A 15,860-nucleotide genomic window follows, 5' to 3' on the forward strand; every position below is an offset into this window, starting at 1 on the left:
ATTACTTTAGCTTTACACAAAATGCTATTAAACGGTTAAGAATTAATATAATCTCTTCTGCTTTCTTAGGAGTCTGTTAGAATAAATTACCACCAGATGAGTGTTTTTGTGTTTTGGAAAACTTTTACTGATGATATTGTTAATTATGTAAGCCAATGTCCACTTCATTCAGTTCTGCATGAAAACTTGTTGGTCTTTAGGCTCTTTTTCAAGCATTTTGAAACACTTAGGATGCCATCAAACGGCTTCTCAATGTCATCTTGGAGACCATGGTGCTTGGACTCAGAAGGCTAAGCCCGCCCTGCCCCCTTGCAGAAGGAATCACATCAGCTGATCCTCCAAGGTTACAACTGGGCTTCAGAGTGGGGAAAAGGGGGCATAATGTGGGGTGGGGTGGGGTGGGGTGGGGTGAGGAGGATGCTAGGTTGATGGAATTGCACCTATTGCCACTGCAATGCCTTATACTAGATGCCTGTAAGCCTCTAGTTCCATGGAGGCAATAGACTTGTGACCCTGTAATTTGTAATGAAATCATGGAAATTATGATACCTTATGTGTACTGGTGGCCAGGAACTTATGAACTAAATTGTTGTCTAACTCCTAATGTTCTTTGTGTTTTATCTTACAGCTCACTACTATAGCAAATGACATCATTATAGCAAAGTTTTGTAAGACTATATTATTGCTGCATTTTGTAGCTTTTATAGTTTATTAAAATATTCACTATGATTTTATTTGCTTTAATTTTTGAATTTATTTATTTATTTATATGCCCCCACTCCATCATATACAGGTTTTCTCAGCAACTTAAAATATGCAAACATGAAAGCTGTTTAAATAGAAAATAGAATATAGAGCAATAACAATGAAGGTGAGAACTCTGCCTCTTGACTAAGTCCACCCGAAGACATCACTTCTGAGCCACCAGGAACATCCTGAGTGGTGCCAGGGTCCTCTGAGGCCACCTGTTCCTGGGAACATCTAATTCTAAAGGTTCAACCTCTTCAGATGAGGAATCCCCCAGGAGAGTGAATATGTTAGGAACCGCATGGGCCAAAATCCTAAAAATTCCTTATTTGTCACTGAGGCTTTCACACATTAATGTGTGGTGCATAAAAGTGACCATTTCGTGGAGGAAAGTTCATCTAGGGAGCATATAATATTGGATCTATGATATGAGGTAGTCCTGGATAAGCATGCAATGCAGGAACTGAAGTGAGTCCTGTCAGAGTCTCTTTAGCAATGGCAGAAATGAATACCAGGACCCGCATGGAAGGTTGAATCACCTTGAACCCCAGCATCTTTATTGGTGAGATCACCCAGGCCCCCTGCAGTTATTTATGACAGCATGCTACCAGGTAGTGGTCTCAGCTGCCAACTACAAGCTTTTAGAACATACACAGAGTATTTTATAGATTCTGAGTTACATGATATAGCGGCTGACCAGGTGATGACAAAATAAGGGGAACACAGTGAAAAAGAATGTGAGAGATCTGCAGAGGAGACTTCATACAAGCAATAACCTTGCTTACAAAGAATTAACATAATGATCACCAAGACACAGGAATTATTGTGGGTCTTGGCATGCAAATGAGGGTGATAGCAATACCACTAGGAAAACTTGTCTGGCCAGCTTATCAGTTTTATTAGCTGATAGCTCAAGAATAGCTTTGGGAGCCCCTTTCTGCAAAGGCTTTTCCAGTTAAATGTAGTGACCATCTCTTAAAGGAACAGCTTGAAAATAACACTAAATGGAAGCCTGTTGTGGAATTCTGGTACTTTCTGAGAAAGAGGCACAGAGATGTTGCAGGTGTGATTTTATAACACAAAGGCACATATAAGCCAGGGTGACTTCTTTTATATTGTTATTTATTTTATATTGTTAATTTTATATTGTTATTTTTGTATTTTATTGTATTTTATTTTGTGTTGTGAGCCGCCCCGAGGCTTCGGCAAGGGGCGGCATAGAAATGTTTTAATAAATAAATAAATAAATAAATAAATAAATAAATAAATAAGCAACCCTTTTTCTGCCAGGATTTATCTGAATTTCCCCAACAGTCCACTGGGGCAACACTCCCATTCTCCATCATCATGTTCTGCCGCTGCACAATTACCACCCTGCAGGAGCTCACTTGCCACCCACATTGCTCTGTTTGGCACCAGGGCTTTAAAATAATAATTTAAAAAATCATGCAGCAGTTCATTTTATTGTATTTTCATATTCTGGGTTGGATCCAAATTTATCCTGGACCAACTGCACTTGTGGAAGTGGACTTCCTTCCTCCCCCCACCTTCCTTTGATAGCCCCACCCCCACAGGTCCCAGAAATGCTACACAGAGAGTCAGGAAGTCTTGCAGGATGAAGTAAACTGTAGTGGGAGGGGAGTAAGAGAGGATTCTCAAATTTCAGGTGGAGGAAACTTGCACAAAAGGAGCCCTTCTGCTCAAGGAAGCAGAACTTGGACACAATCCCTTTTCTCCCTGGAATATTTTCTGCAGGGTATATTCATACTGTAAAATAATGTAAAATATAAAATGTTTGCAAACACAGGCTCAGGAAATGGTGAGCCAGTGGCATAGAAAGAGCCAGGTAGGCTGAGAGAGCAGAATGGTGTGGGTGGGAGTCCCTGAAGGCACAGTTCCTGCTGTGACCTCAGAAGGCTTGTCTTGAGGTGGCAACAGGTACTCTGCCTTTCCCTGTGGCTGGCCAGGCAGCCTACCAGCCACAGGGTTGCACCCTTAGCCATGCTGAACAGCTCCAAAACCTGAGAAGGGAGACTCATCCAGACCCTTCAACAGCCAGGTAAATGAATTTCAATAATGCGTTAGCTCAGTGGTGGCAAACCTATGGCCCGTGTGCCACAGCGGGCACGCAGAACCCTCTTTGTTGGCACACGAGCCAAGTCGACCCAGCATCGTCCTAGCAGCCGAGCATCAGATAACAGCGCACATTGGGGTCATGCACATGCTCAGAAAGCAGTAGCGGTCTCAGGTGATGACGTCATGAGCTAGGACTCATGAGCCGTGGCTCGCAAAGCTTTCACATGGACAGTCAGTGCACTGCCAAGGATATATATGCATTTGCTTGGACTGGCTTGTGAGGTGTTTTCTCTAAACTAAAACCTCAGTTTTCAGGTTTTATTGCAGTGTTGGCACTTTGCAATACACAAGTGGGTTTTGGGTTGCAGTTTGGGCACTTGGTCTCTAAAAGGTTCACCATCACTGAGTTAGGGTTAGAAAAATGAGGTTCCCTGGCATGATTTTGATGGTTGGAAAGTGTTTAGATTGGGCAGGAATGATGAGCCATGCAGGAAAAGCTACTCGAAGGCTTTTTCAAAATTGCACTCTTTTCATTGGAACTTTTGCCCTATGTTAGGGTTAGAGGTGTGCACCAGGGAAGGGTTAGGTTACAAAAACTTGGTGTCCTGGCTTAATTTTGATGGTTGGAATGTGTTTAGAATGGAGAGAAATGATAAGCTGTGCAGAAAAAGCTACTCTAAGAAGGCTTTTTTAAATTCGCCCTTTTTTCAATAGAATTTTTTTCCCTATAGTTGGGTTAGGGGAGTGCACCAGGGTAGGCTTAGGGCAGTGGTGGTGAACCTATGGCACCCCAGTCTCGCATTGGATAACAGCACACATAGGGACCACGCGCATGCTCAGAAAGGAGTAATGGCACCAGGCAATGACCTCACGAGCACCGTCTCATTAGCTGCGACTCATCCAAGCTTTCACATGGACGGTCAATGCCCTGCCGAGGTTATATGTATATTTGCTTGGACTGGCTGTGAGGTGTTTTTTCTAAACTAAACCCTCAGTTTTCAGGTTTTATTGCAGTGCTGGCACTTTGCGATAAATAAGTGGGTTTTGGGTTGCATTTTGGGTACTTGGTCTATAAAAGGTTCGCCATCAGTGCTTTAGCTGAACACTTTCTTTCCAAGACAACAGGTGGCAGCCTGTAACCATGCATTCAAACAGAATAATTTCAATTTTCCTTCCTTCCTTACATTTAACCAGCTTCAAAGAAAGCCACTGTGGCATAGTAGTTCAAGCACTAGACTGGGACACAGAAGCTCCAAGATCTAGTCCCTGCTCACTGGGTGACTTTAGGTCAGACTCAGCCTGGACCACCTCTCAGGCTTGTGGAAGGGTAAAATGAAATGTGGGAGACCTTGTAAGCCACCTTGGGTTTTTTTCAAGAGGAAGAAAGGTAGAGTCTAACTGTAATGGCACCGTCCTCATATTGTACAACAGAGTAAATGAATTAAGCATTTTTAATGTGAGAAATGGAAATACATGCAAAGAAAAATTGCATTGTAGAGTGCTCCTGCCCAGGGTTCCAGCCACTCCATACATTTCTCTCTCCTTGACTCCCCATAATTTGCTCATCAACATTCCATGTCCAATGAAAATGTTCACCTATTTTTGACATTCCCTGCCACATTGGCATTTTTTTAAAAAAGTTCATTGCACTCTATAAATGTCGCAGTCACTTTCCTGTTGCTTGTGGTGGTGCCATTTTGACTTTATAGAGAAGCACACCTGACTTGAACGTTGGAATTAAGGGAAACAACTCTTAGAGGGGGGAAAAGCGGAGTACCCCTTCGCCTCTATTTTTCTGAATAACAGTGGACTCTCCATGATTCAGATTCAGATTTCTAATACAGATGCCCCCTTTTCTGCAAAGATTTATGTGTGTTTAACAGCTGCATAATGGGCAGAAATGTTTTATTGTTGAATATTCTATGAACATGCATAATATATTTGTTCACTCTGTGGCACTTCAGAGGCAACTTGTGGCCCTCCAGAGATGTTGGCCAATAAATCCCACCATCCTACACCATTGGCTCTGCTGAGTAGGTATGATGTGAGCCAAAGGGTCAAGGCTCTGGAGATTCTGCCTCTGTTATAAAGAAGTAGAAGTCCAGCCAGGAAAATTGCTTCTCTAGTCACAAATGGCTCATCTCTTTCTTTTTAAATGGGTGTTTCCCTGGCACTTTTGCAAGCACAGTAAGAAAGCAGTGAAGTGTTAAAATTGCTTATGACCTTGCAAATGATGCAAATAAGGTTAAATTCTTTGATTTCCAGCCATTCAGCTGATAGGCTATGCTGTAATTTCCTTAAGGCAAGACGTGGATGCAGCAGAATATACATTCTTAACAATGTGTTACTGAAACATCACGCTCCAGCATCTGTTGCATTTTGCATTATGGAAGCTTTTGCTCCAGATCTGTTGATGTGTATAAAATATAAATGAAAAGCCCTGATCCAGCTGTAGTTGATCTTTGTTTTGGGCAGCCAATGTCTCCAGAAGGGGATGCACATTCCTGCTTGCTTCAAATTCACCCATCATTTTCAGTGAGGATCAGATACAAATCAGCATCAGCAGCCCAGGCAGACATCCCTTCCTGGGCAAGAGTTCATTTTCCTAACACCACATTATTGATCTATTATGGCACAACTCGTATGAGCATCTTGTGCTTTTGAAGAACAGGCCAAGGGCATTTTCAGTCTGGAGGGGCACAGTTTCAGACCCAAGGTAAATCACGTTATTTTGGCTCATTAAGATAAAAAAAAAAAAAAAAAATCCCCAATAGCTTCTTTCTCTTCCTTACAGTAAAACAATCAAAAGCCCAATCTTCTCTCTTTTCATGACACTCTGAATCAGCTGTCTGAGATGGCCATTTTACTGGAACAATGGATCTGGCCCAATGGACAGGACAGCGGTGTACAAAATTATGCATGGTGTGAAAAAAGTAATAAGAGGGTGTTGTTCTCCCTCTGTCACAATATTAGACCCTTGATTCATCCCATGCTGCTGAATAGCAGTAGATTCAGGACAGAAAAAAGGAAGCACTTCTTCATTCAGTGCATGGACAGTGGAATTGGCTACCCCAAGATATAGTAATGGCCACCCACTTGGAAGGCTTTAAAGGGGAATTAAACATTCACTGAAGGGAAGGCTGTTGATAGCTACAGGCAAGATGGATATATGCCAACTCCAGTAGCAGAGGCAGTGTGCCTAAATACACCAGTTGCTGGGGAGTATGGGCAGGAAGAATCTATTCAACCATGACTATGTGTGGCTTTGCAAAGATTAGCAATAGGCCTTTGGTCTGATTCCGTCAGGCTCTTCTGATGCTCTTACAGGCTAATTTATGAAAGGGTTTTTATTCTTTTTCTAATCCAGAATGTTCTTCTTTAACACTGCATTCTTATAAATAGGTCAAAATTGTGCCATTATAGCAAAATCCTTTTAGTGTGTCTATGAAATAACCCCCTTCATGTTTCTGTATAACAAACCAGCAATGCAAAATCCCTCTAGCGAAGACCATAATTCAAGATGGACTCCAGAAAGAATGTTTCAATGAAAACCAATAGGGAACATCCTCAGCAGGCATCTGTGAATCTTTCATTATCATATGGGAAACCTAGAATCTCGACAAGTGCTGACATGGTGTCCCAAAACTGGGCTCATTCACAACTTTGCCGCCATGTTAAGCGTCATCATGAGGCGATATTGCTGAATATACAACTTAGCTGCATAAATCAATCCTCACTATGGAATAATTCCATTGATACCTATCAAGCACCAACCTATATATTCAGAAAAAGCCTCATGGCCTTGCCTTTGTGGTTTGTTATACATCAGAATGCATAAGGGCACTCTTGTGTTTGAATGCTCCTTACCTCAAAAACTCCCTGCACATAGAAAACTGGTATACTAAAGAGATTAAGCCACAACCATCGTCTTTAATAGGCTAGCTTTACAAGGGCTGGTAAGATTTAAAGTATTCCCTGAACTAGTACAGCCAAAAAAATACTATATCATGTGCTTTTTCTGGATATGTGGGTTTGCCTTTTGATCCATCGAGTATAATCCTAAACTTCTTTGTAGTTTTTATCAATTTGTATGTGAAACAGTAGTAACAAATCCATTCAGTTCAAGGGGAAAATATGTCCTAATACAGTTGTGAGTAGGCCTATGAAGACTAAGTGATGTTTGTCTTTTTTTTAGAATGGAATTATATATAATTTCTTAGATGGATTTAATTGGGAAATAGTTCTGTAGAATCAGCATATCTCAAAGAATTATAAAAAACAAGAGATGCTATGTTTATATGTACAGTTTGCTGGAAAAGGCAAGTATTATTTAATAGTTTGTATGCCACAAAGAACAACTCATTAATCAAAACAAAGCAGCCTCTAGGGCCTAGGCTATTCAGCAATTAGATTAATCAAAACACTTGCCCCCAAAAATTCAAAATGAGTATAGTGAGACTCGTAGAAAGTGATACTGCATCCTTCTACCTTGTTATGTTTTAATGGAACAGAAGCAGAGCTGCCGTAAATATAAGGTGCAAAAATATTTGTTAATGCTCTTAATCAAGGAACTTTACTCATTCAGTGGTTTCTTTTGGAACACTGGACATGCTTTATTTCAATTTTTTCACAATTTATTTAAACATCTCACATATACAAAATAGGTACAATTTTTTTCGTTGAGAAATGATGATTCCTTTTCTGCCCGTTGTAGAGAATGAAAATGAGATTTAAAAGCATGGACATCTGATGTTGAGAAGAGGACGAAGATGGGGTAGGGTAGGGGAGAAATGATCCACATGCTTAGTCTGGCAGTGAGATGGGACATTCTGACTTTATTCTGAGACAGATTCCAAAGAAACAATACAACTTAATACAGAAAAGTGATTGGTTGGCTTCTATTCAAATGACTTTAGCACCATTAAAGTTCAAGTATTGGTAATATACTCTATAATATTAAATCAGCACCTTCCTATTCTGAATGGGACCCAAAGCACCTCAAATCTTATGTATAAGAATGTGGATCACACTTGGCTTAAAAGTGTATGAGGTAGTTCAAACCTTTGGAAGTTGTGGTTTTAAACTTCCTCTGTGGAAGATATTCAAAGGCCACAAGTGGTGCAAACTTTCAGGATTTTTTTTATTTAGTTTTTGGTTTTTTGTATTTTTTTTTTTACACAAAGGCTGACATTTTCCACAACAAGGTGATAAAATCTTGAAAAACTTCTGATTCCTTTTGGGGCTGTATTAAATTGCATTGCACATCGTTCCAATAAATCCTTCGCCTCTTTCGCCCAGAGTTTAAGCAAGTAGATGAACAGAAGAAATGGAAGGAGTCAGCTTTCAGTATAAAAAAGAAATGGCAAAGAGAGAATACTTTTTTTTTTGGTTTTAAGTTAGTTTTAGTTCATTCATTTGAAACAGACTGGGCCAATGTCCGCACCGAATTCTTGGTTAGCGCCACCAATGTCCAAAGGTGCAATGTCAAGGATGGGCAAACGAGATGGCTTATTTGTTCTGTATTCAATGATAGTTTTGCCCCATTGGTTGTTCTTTTTCTAGAAGGAAATAGCAAAGAGGAGTTAGCAATCTATGCCTCAATAAGTTTTCTAGTAAGGATCAATTAGTAAGTCCCACTTCACTTACCTATCATTCAAGCCCCAGCAATTCAGCAATTCTGTACTACCAAACCTGGCTGAAGACCCCAGACTCCAACCTACTTACTCATGCTTTCCATCCCCTCTTTTGCTATCTTCAGAATTAGTACCTGGAATCTCATGATTTTCCGATTCAAATCTAATTTCTGCACAGTTATACTCTGATGGCCTTCTTGGCTCCTTCTAACTGTACTATTCTATGATTCTATGATTTGCACTTGTATACAGAAACTAGAGACGTGCATGTCAGGCTTCCTAGTGAGTGACTATCATATGTTCCAAGTTGTTGGAGACATGACTGCTTTTCACATTTCATGATAAAATGCCTGTGTATATACTCTGAGTAAACTAAAGTTAATTAGAACTGTTGGAACTCGATGATCCTTTCATGATCTTCACTCTACAGGAAGAACAATGGGAATTATCTGTTGTAAATTCTCCTTTTCTTATGAATGAATTCTCTGGGGCCAGGGAATTATCTCAGTAACACAGAGACAGGGAGTGAATTCTCTACAGTATGAATTTACTATTCTGCTCAATTTGTATGCATTATAGTAGGGAAAAACTGTCATGCCCTTCAAAACAAAATCTGAAACTAAGAGTGCAGTCTTAGAGAAACTTTCCTGGGTTAAGTTCCTCTTGAACATGTACAGGATTGTGCTATAAATGGCCCTACATGAGCCAGATTTTTGTCAAAGTAGTTCTGTAGGAGAAAAGGAATATCCAAAGACTGTTTTTTCAAAAAGCAGTAATGAATCAATACTTACAGAGCAGCCATCTTCAAGAACGGTGAAAGTGAACCTGCTGTTGCCTTCAGGTCGTAGTTCAACATCATTGGATGCCAACAGCAAGAGTGCCTTTTTAAGGTTGCCTGTTTCCTCGTCCATGTAAGCAATGCTGTTCTTGCAATGGTAAGTGATGTTCTGGGAAGCATGGTTGGCCAGGAGTCGCATGAAAGCAAGTTGGGTGGCCATGTCCTTGCTACTCACACCATCCTCATTGTATTCAAACTAAAAAGAGAAGGGTTGGTAAGTATCCTTCAGTTAATATCACATTAATTTTTTAATCTGTTGTATGTGTAAGCCTAATGGATGTACGGTGCATTTGCAAAATCATCAGCATTTTAAAACAGGAATTTTTTAAAGGATTTATATCGAGGAGATATTCAAGTATGACAAAAGTTTAATTCAAGTTAATGCAACTTGCACCCTATTCATAGAAAATGTCATTCCATGTGAATTTATTAACATTTCCACAAAAAACATATCAAAGTGGCAATTGGGTAAAATACAGGGATTACCATTCACCCATTTGTGAATGGGTTGTAATGGACACCTGATAGCAGTTTCTTGAACATGAATGATGTGGAGAAGATGAGAGCAACTAAATTGTGCAGTAGTACTTAAAAGTCAAGTCAACAACTAAAGGTTTTTGGGGGTAGGTTCAAGGCTGCCACAAAGAATTACTTCTTCAGGCAAAGCACAATTCACTTTAACTGATACCATTGCTGCTAGTTCACCAATATGGTGATGGCTGCTAGTTCAAATAGCTTTTAATGGAGATTTGAAGGATAGATCTATACATAGCTATTACTATGATCATTCCTTTTATTTCTGTGGTTCAGGCTTGAGAATGTCAAATAAATTCTCAAAATATTCCAATATATTGGGAATTGTAGAATTCCAGCTTGCTGATTCTGTATTGGATTGTTTTCCAAGTCATTCCACAGATTCCATCAATCTGTGCACCATTTTTATACTTTAGGGGAAATTGCACAAGACTGTATTCATGCTAACAAAATTTTTGTACAAAAAAATCTGATTCTATCAATGAGTGCATCATGGAATGAAAGATACCTGACAATCAGTGAATGGTTATGGTTAAGGTTAGGGTTAGACAATACATTTATCAGAATGTTTACTGGAAGGAAACTCACCTGAGTGCCACCATTGATAGTTTCTCCATACCAGACATGTTTCTTTTCATTAGGGTTCTTGCTAATGTACCAGTTCTTGGCTGGGATGCTTCTGGGATTGGCATGGATGCAAGTCTCACCGGTGGAGAAGTCACAAAATACTCTAATGGCATCCATGGTGCAGCCTTGGTTGGGATCGATCCAGTAGAAACCTGACATTTTGCAAAGAAACAATAAGGATAGCTTTACCTTCATATTTAATGCTGGAATGATAATTCAGAAATCATGAAATCTTTGAAATGATCTTTACTTTTCTGTTTACATGATTAGCTTATTGCTATGAATATCTGAGAAGTACTGGGGCATACAGCTCCCTGAAATGTATTGAAGCCAGGCTGCTGCAGCCTAGTGCAGTTCAGTGAGACTCAAATTAACTTAGCTTGACTTAGTTTTTTAAGCTCGTTTTATTCTCTTAATTTTATTTTTGCTTTGTTCTTGTCATGTACACATCTATATTAACACCCTATAAAGAATTTATGATATGCTTACTGAGTAGTTGCTTTTGACTTATTCCAGTTTGTAACAAATTGTGCATATGTGTTGTGGGGAGTGGTGGTTGTCCAATGTGATGCATTCTAATACTATTGTTTATTGTGAACCACTTAGGGAATGGTCCGGTATGGAAAGGTAATAGATAATCAAACCAGTGGGGATGAGAAAGAAGGGACTGCTCTAACAAATTTAATATTAAAATCCCCATTACATCAAAAATGCATCAACTACAAAATGAATTTCAATGAAAATAGGATTATTTGGTGGCTGGATATGCTCATAGATCAAATTCTTGGAATCTACAGGTGCTGGATCTGAATCAGCACAGCACTTCCAAGGAAGATTCAGATTTGCCAAAAGGAAAAGTGTGAACCTCCATCTGTCTGTAACCCCTACACTAGTGATAAGCAGATGGTATATCTGGATCTACTGGTAGCTCTTTGGGTGATTTGTGTTTGACAAGGCTTTCTGACTTCTAATTGTTTAAAAATAACAGCATCACATGGACTTTTTCCTAGGAGTGCATTTTTTGTACGGAAGGACTGTGAGCTGTGTTCAGTTCTGGGATCCAAAACAAGTTTTTGGGTTCATAATTCTTTAAGTGTACATCTTTTGCACCACACTTCAGTTAGCAGACCTCACGCTGCTAGGAAAAAAGCAAAGTAGATCCTTGTTTTGCCTATGGGGCAACATAGAAATGAAATACAGGAATAGAGTGAGTGAGTGAGTGAGTGAGTGAGTGAGTGAGTGAGTGAGTGAAGTCTGCCTACCCTCCCATATACAATCACAGAGATGACTGAGAGATACGAGACCAGCCCCAACTATCTACTAGTGTGTCTGCTTTCTTTCTGTTGTGTATTGCTGTCCAAGACAAAAATGAAAAGCTATGAGGATATATTCTTATGCATCCGTGGGCCAGATTAAGTAGCAGAGACAGATTCCCAGTCATCATCTGCACACACAGAATTTCACTGATAAGGTTAAACTGCCAAAGCCAGCCAAGTACCACACCAAATGACATACCTAACCAGTAAGTTAGCAGTCAAGGCAACTAGCACTAACATACCACTGCTCCATTTGGGATGGCTGAGTCTCAAGTCACGGCAGGTGCGAGCTGGGTTCTTCTTGGAGCCTTCTGGGGTCAGGAGGGTCTCAATCTGGTTGTTCAGTGTTTTCAGGGTGGCATCAACTTCATAGTCCTTGGGTCTAAGAGAAGGCTGATCTGCCCGGTAATATTCTGCATCATACCCAATTTCATATCCACCACCGTTGGCACCAGGTGGGCCAGGAAGACCAGGTGGGCCTGGGGGACCCTAAATATGTTCAGAGATAGAAAAATAAGAATGCATTTGTTTAAAGCAAGTTTGCCTTGGTTTTGCAGAAGGTCCAATACCTAATCTATATGAATAGCTTAAATGTAGCCAGTGGAGCAGCAACTCCTGTCTGAAGTGTCTGGTATAGAAGTGTCTGGTAAGTGGGTCTATGTTAAGGTTGGAAATAGGCAGTAGATACAAAATGTAGAGCATGTGCTGTAAATGAAGCACTTGCCAATCAGACAGTGGACCCTTTTTCTGACTCAGTGTGAGCACTAAATCAGGAAGAATTTAATATCAAAACAGTTCAAGTGAAATCTACATTATTTAACTTTGTCTGAAATTGTAATTTAAACAACCACATAGTGATGGAGTGAACACATTTTTTTAAAAAGTGCTCTTACACTACAGTCTCAATTTTAAAAAACTGCTCTTACACTGCATTGTTATTATATGGATCCACTAAAATTTTCAGGATATGCTTCCAAGTAATTTTATTTAGGCCTGTTTACTCCAGTAATCCACACCAATGTAATGTTATTTTCATTTCATTTGGAGGAAGTCTTCTGGCATCTATGCTGAATGGGTGGCCCTCCAGATGTTGTTGGACTACAACTCCCATCAGCCCTAGTTAGCATAACTAATGATAAGGATGATGGGATTTGTACTCCAGAAATATCTAGAGGGCCACATTAAACTTGCATTAATTGAAGAAATTTAGAACCATCCCTCTCTGCAAGGAACCTGAGCAAACAGTAAAATTTTATATATGCCTCCTCAGAAATAAGCCATATTATCCTCCATGAGACTTACTCCCAAGTAACTTTATCTAGGATTGCATCCTCAGCTCCCAGTACTACAGACATTTACTTTATAGTAAATTCAGTTTATCTCAACAGAATGAACTCCAGGTTGGGAAAAGCAACGAGATACTTTAAAATTGGGAGATGTTTAAAAGGTAAAGCTATGCTGGAATCAACAGGATTTACACTAATCAAATGTGTTTAAAACTAGGGTTGGCATGTCATTAAATCTCTTCTGGAACACCCAACAAAGAGGATTCAGGCTGCTTTCATTATAAAATATTGAGCAAGATGATGACTGGAAGGTAGGTTGCTATTAGGATACATAAAAGGGGAAGGAGGAATCCTTCATTTCAAACTTTACAGAGTAAGTCTGCTTCATATGAATTGAATCCTACTCTGTTCAAGTGGGGCTTATTTGTTATTATGCATTTATTTATTTCTGTACCATCCAATAGGTGATGGTCCCTGGCAGTTTACAACAGTACAGTTCCTTCGGAAGTGTGCTTAGAATTGCAGCCTTAGTAAAACTAACTTTGCTGCAATGAAATACACAAATGCCAAACCATATGCATGGATGTTCCAAGGTAAGCCCACTACATTCCACAGAGCTTATTACTGAGTGTGCATGCAAGGAGTATACTGTTCATGTTAAAAGTTCTAGTCTTAGGTCATCCCATCAGCAGCCACATTCATACTCACAGAAGGTCCTTGGTTACCAGGGGATCCACGCACACCAGCAGGACCAACAGGTCCAGGCAGACCATTGCGACCATCTTTGCCAGGAGGACCAGAAGGACCAGCAGGTCCCTAGAATAAGGGAGGGAAAATATCACCAAATCAGTGTGCTTTGTATGTGATTGGGCACACACATACATAAATCATAGAATTTTAATACAATATGATTGTTCGAAATGCCATATAGAGAGTATCAGTGAAATGGGCATACCCTTGGGCCAGCAGGACCAGAAGCACCAGTTGGACCTTGTTCTCCATGATGTCCCTGGAGGGAGGGAGGGAAAGAGAGAGAGAGAGAGAGAGAGAGAGAGAGAGAGAGAGAGAGAGAGAGAGAGAGAGAGAGAGAGAGAAGCAATTATTGGAAACACTGTAGTGGTTTAATCCTGTCTCCTTACAGTAAATTTATCCAGGCACAATTGGTAAACTATGTTTTGGGTGGGGGAATATAATAGAGGACATATTTTGATCAACAGTTCATTCATTGTTCTGTTTATTAGGAGGAGTCAGCCCTGAGAAATCACATGGTTTATTTAATAATGTTTCAGCGTGTATAAAATCCCTTTCCTACATTGTTGCAGAATGGTAGCCTGTCCCAAAAATCTGCAACTGGGGGCATGATTTCCAGGCTAGAGGATTGGGGTTTTAAGTAGGCTCAAATTCCCAGTGCCTGTGTTTTTGTAAATTACAAGAACATAAAACAATCTTAGGTAGTTGAATGCCTGCCTGAGACTTGGGAGAGGCATTGACAATCAGAGTAGCAATATCGAGCTACCTGAGCTAGTGGTTTGATTCCATAGAAGGCAGTATGGTGTATTGTCCTATATACTAATAGTGAAATAATTCTCCCTGTGTCAATTCCCATGCAACCAAAATAATGCCATCTGTGCACAAGACAGAGGTATCAGTAGATTGGGGGAGGGGAACCCCAGATTTGCAGACACCCCAAAATACTGTTTATGAAAAAAATGTATACTAAGAGAATGCAATCTCAAAAACAATCCAATGAAGACAACACTCAGTAGACATGGAATGGGGATTGACTGTTGGGGTGGAAATGGAAATGGGGTGGAGAGTAGGAAGAATGAAACTGAGTATCTTGGGAGGTGGCATGCCTGGCTTGCTGGCTAGAACCCAGAATGGAGCATGTTACACAACCACATTTTATTGCAGGTCCCTAGATTAAATGGAAACTTTATGAAGGTAGGGATTACCCCAGAAATGCTTTTCCCAAGACATGGCAATCTTTCTCTTCATCTGGTTGGCTCTATTTCTGTTGTCATTTGGTTTTATTGTTCAAACAATATACTTACGGCAATGCCAGGCAGTCCCTGAAGTCCATTGTGTCCTTTGAAACCAGGCATGCCTCTGGGTCCCTTATCACCAGTAACACCTTTCTCACCACGTGCTCCTTGTGGGCCCTATCAGGAGGGAAAGAAAAAGTCAGCATGGAAGATTTTCAGAGCTTCCCATCCCCAGAGATAGTTTCAGTTCTCTTTTTAGACTTGTGCAAGATCAGTCTTTGATTCAAAAATGATTCCACTAAGCAAGAACTGAGGCTCAAAATGAATACAGATCCTTTTGTAAATATTCCTTTGCACTTTTTGGGATTTCCCCTCCTTTCTATTGCATTAAATCTTTTGGTGAACACTCTACCAGCCTTCTACAACCCAGCACATTCCAGATGTTTTGGTATGCGACACCTAGCAGTCCCAGGAAGCAATGGCCAGGGATGATAGGAAATGACGTTCAAAATATCTGAAGGCCACCAGGTTGGGAAAGGCAGCTCTATGTTGAAAGGAACAGACTAAGATCTTGAAAGTGCAGAAGGAGGCAAGTTCACCCTAAAATGTGAATCAAACTAATTTCTCCCACATCTTTAGCTGTGCTTTGTGCCCCATGAAAATTCTTATATCATTTCAAAACCCTCCAGCTATAAGGGAAATACTACTGCCATTTACTACTCATTACAGTATTTCCTCATGATTCATGTATCCCTCTAACTGATTTCCAAAGTCTTGCTCTCCTATCTCCAAAGTGTGTTTCTATTTAAAAGAAGTGA

At 40.1% G+C, this 15,860-nt stretch overlaps 1 protein-coding gene across 1 annotated transcript in view; it reads right to left on the reverse strand.

Annotated features, from left to right (window-relative positions):
• Positions 1 to 7,943: 7,943 nt before the first annotated feature.
• COL1A2 (collagen type I alpha 2 chain) overlaps positions 7,944 to 15,860 on the reverse strand; it is a 61,456-nt gene continuing 53,539 nt past the window's right edge. The window contains exons 46-52 of the mRNA XM_044429570.1: positions 15,112 to 15,219; positions 14,013 to 14,066; positions 13,766 to 13,873; positions 12,014 to 12,260; positions 10,417 to 10,607; positions 9,248 to 9,490; positions 7,944 to 8,381 (exon numbers count right to left, since the gene is read on the reverse strand). Of these exons, the coding sequence (XP_044285505.1) occupies positions 8,235 to 8,381; positions 9,248 to 9,490; positions 10,417 to 10,607; positions 12,014 to 12,260; positions 13,766 to 13,873; positions 14,013 to 14,066; positions 15,112 to 15,219 (1,098 nt within the window). The 3' untranslated portion in view covers positions 7,944 to 8,234. The remainder of the gene's footprint in view (positions 8,382 to 9,247; positions 9,491 to 10,416; positions 10,608 to 12,013; positions 12,261 to 13,765; positions 13,874 to 14,012; positions 14,067 to 15,111; positions 15,220 to 15,860) is intronic.

Source organism: Varanus komodoensis, unplaced genomic scaffold (assembly GCF_004798865.1).
Source record: "Varanus komodoensis strain SLA01 unplaced genomic scaffold, ASM479886v1 scaffold2, whole genome shotgun sequence".
NCBI lineage: Eukaryota > Metazoa > Chordata > Lepidosauria > Squamata > Varanidae > Varanus > Varanus komodoensis.